General features: G+C 38.3%; 1 protein-coding gene across 1 annotated transcript in view; it reads right to left on the reverse strand.

Moving 5' to 3' along the window:
• Positions 1-2,567, reverse strand: part of LOC104917155 (alpha-mannosidase 2-like) — a gene marked incomplete at its 5' end in the record, with an annotated part of 14,217 nt that overhangs the window by 996 nt on the left and 10,654 nt on the right. Inside the window, one exon of the mRNA XM_019611813.1 lies at positions 1,812-2,118. Within this exon, the coding sequence (XP_019467358.1) occupies positions 1,812-2,118 (307 nt within the window). The remainder of the gene's footprint in view (positions 1-1,811; positions 2,119-2,567) is intronic.

Genomic DNA, 2,567 nt, shown 5'->3' on the forward strand with positions numbered 1-2,567 from the left:
AAAGAAGCAAAATCTAAATAAATAAGGAGATGGAATGTAGGGCTAATAGTGCTGCATCCAAACAAAGCACCTTAGATATTGATTGTTTGAATCATAAAATGGCCTGGTTTGAGAAGGACCACAATGATCATCTCATTCCATCCTCCTGCTATGTGCAGGGTCGCCAGCCACCAGACCAGGCTGCCCAGGGACACATCCAGCCTGGCCTTGAATGCCTCCAGGAATGGGGCATCCACAACCTCCTTGGGCAGCCAGTTCCAGTGTGTCACCACCCTCCTGAGTGAAAAATCTTCCTCCTAATATCTAACCTAAAACTCCCATCTCAGTTTAAAACCATTCTCCCTTGTCCTATCACTGTCCACCCTCGTAAACAGCCATTCCCACTCCTGTTTATATGCTCCCTTCAAGCATTGGAAGGCCTCAATGAGGTCACCCCAGAACCTTCTCTTCTCCAAGCTAAACAAGCTCAGTTCCCTCAACCTTTCCTCACAGGAGAGGTGCTCCAGCCCTCTGATCATCTTAGTGGCCCTCCTCTGAACCTGTTCCAAGAGCTCCACATCTTTCTTGTACTGGGGGCCCCAGGCCTGGACACAGTACACCCGATAAACAAGAGTATTAAATTTATTTTTGTGTATAAGTTTTAAAAACCAGAAAAAGAGCTTGTTACGTCTTGTGATTTCCAAGGTATTAATTCAGGTGGACAAGCAAGGGCTAATGAAGTAGACTCCTAGAACCATAATAGCAGACTCCTGAGCAGAACCTTACAGAAATGGTTCTTGAAGAACAATACCAGAGGCAGAGCCCACAGCTTTTGCCCCAGTGATGAATTCACATAGCTCCGATCAGTAGGAAATGAGATAACAGAAATTCTATTGCTGTTAGTGCCCAAAGAATAACTCCTTGCTCAGTCTAGTAAAGATAGTGATTGCAAGATGACCAAAGAGTATTTTCTAGGACTATTCCCTTCCATAGTAAACATTCACCTTTGTCATGTCATTCATACCTCACAGAAGACGGATGCTGACAAGCTGTCAGCCCAACAAATCATCCTTTTTACACAGAATACCAGTCAAGAAGCCAGCAGGAAGAACTAATGTACTACTCAAACCTACATGATTAGGGTAATGGGGGAGAATTGAGAGAAGATAGGGTATATACTGTATGCACAAACTGAAAAAGAAGTGAAAAAGGTAGACCAGGTTTAAAAAGATTAAATATGGGGGAAAAAAATTGCGCTCTCACTTCATACATAAGAAAAACCAAGATTGTGCTCCACTACCTCTTAGACCCATGTTAAGAAGTGATGAAAATGTAACAGACTTCAGAAAGAATATACTGTAGAAGACTTTGAAGTACACATTTTACACAGTAGAATGAAAGAATATGGATAATTTCATTTGATAATTCACTACTTCTGTAGTCAGGTTAATCGCAGATTTTACTGTATTAAACAGTATTATTTTAATAGTAAAAATATGTGCAAGCAATCACCTTTCAGTTAACTTTTTTGTTTGTTACAATTCTGTAGGACATAAAAACATGAGGATCCAAACATAGTGACATAAGTTTCCTGAACTTCCAGTAAGAAAATCAAATCATTTTAAATAACAAAGACAAACCCTGTGAGCCTTAAAATAACTAAACTTGAACTCTGTGAAATAAAAGTAATCTAATTTGAATATTACTTAGAATTTTCAAGCAGGTAGTACTACTGGGAATGTTTTGCTTCAAAACTACTAGTGTTTTACCACTGTATTTCAGAATACTGAGAACCAGTTTTCTCCACAAACATGAGGAAGACTTTTACTTACCTTAACGTGCAATTCAGGATGAGCATTCATATAATCAAACAATTTCTGATAGTTCTGATACTGCTGATCCCATTCTGAGCTCTCAGCATAACGAAAATCATCCCCTAATGGAGCCAGCAGAACTTTAGTACGGAAAAGCTTTGACTTCTTTCTGTATTGATCTAAAATCATCCAGGCCCTTTGAAAAAAAAAAATAATAATAATATAATTCAGAAAACAGAAGAATAAAGATAAGTATTTGAAACAATTATTTGACATCAAGCTACGCATTATGGTGACTCTAAAAAGGACATAACACACTGTTTCACTTTGTAATTAAAAGCTAGATGCAATTCCTTCTATTGGGGCACCACATTCAACGAACTGCGCTGCCGAAACTGTGCCAATTAAATCTTCCAAAAAGCGTATCAAGATCTTAAACAATAGTTTAGTCTGCATCAATTTGCTCCTGTGTCAGAACTAACAGTTTAAATTATGTTTACTTGCTTTATATTTGGATAAGAATCCTAATCCTTTCCAGCCCTTATTTAAAATAATAAGCATCTCTTCTCATCCCCTCCTGTAATTCACTCAGACACCTTAATTCATACCTCCACATCCTTGACAGAATAACTGCCCATAAATTAATCTTGGAGTAACTTCAGCCTTGCAAAAAAGATTTCTTTTGGAAGACTGCTATTAATAACCACTGTTTCCCCTTCAGCCAACTTCTTCCTGTCTTAGAGTCAAGCCTTCTTAACCTCAAAAACAGCCTTA

The sequence above is a fragment of the Meleagris gallopavo genome, unplaced genomic scaffold (assembly GCF_000146605.3).
Source record: "Meleagris gallopavo isolate NT-WF06-2002-E0010 breed Aviagen turkey brand Nicholas breeding stock unplaced genomic scaffold, Turkey_5.1 ChrUn_random_7180001956332, whole genome shotgun sequence".
Taxonomy (NCBI): Eukaryota; Metazoa; Chordata; class Aves; order Galliformes; family Phasianidae; genus Meleagris; species Meleagris gallopavo.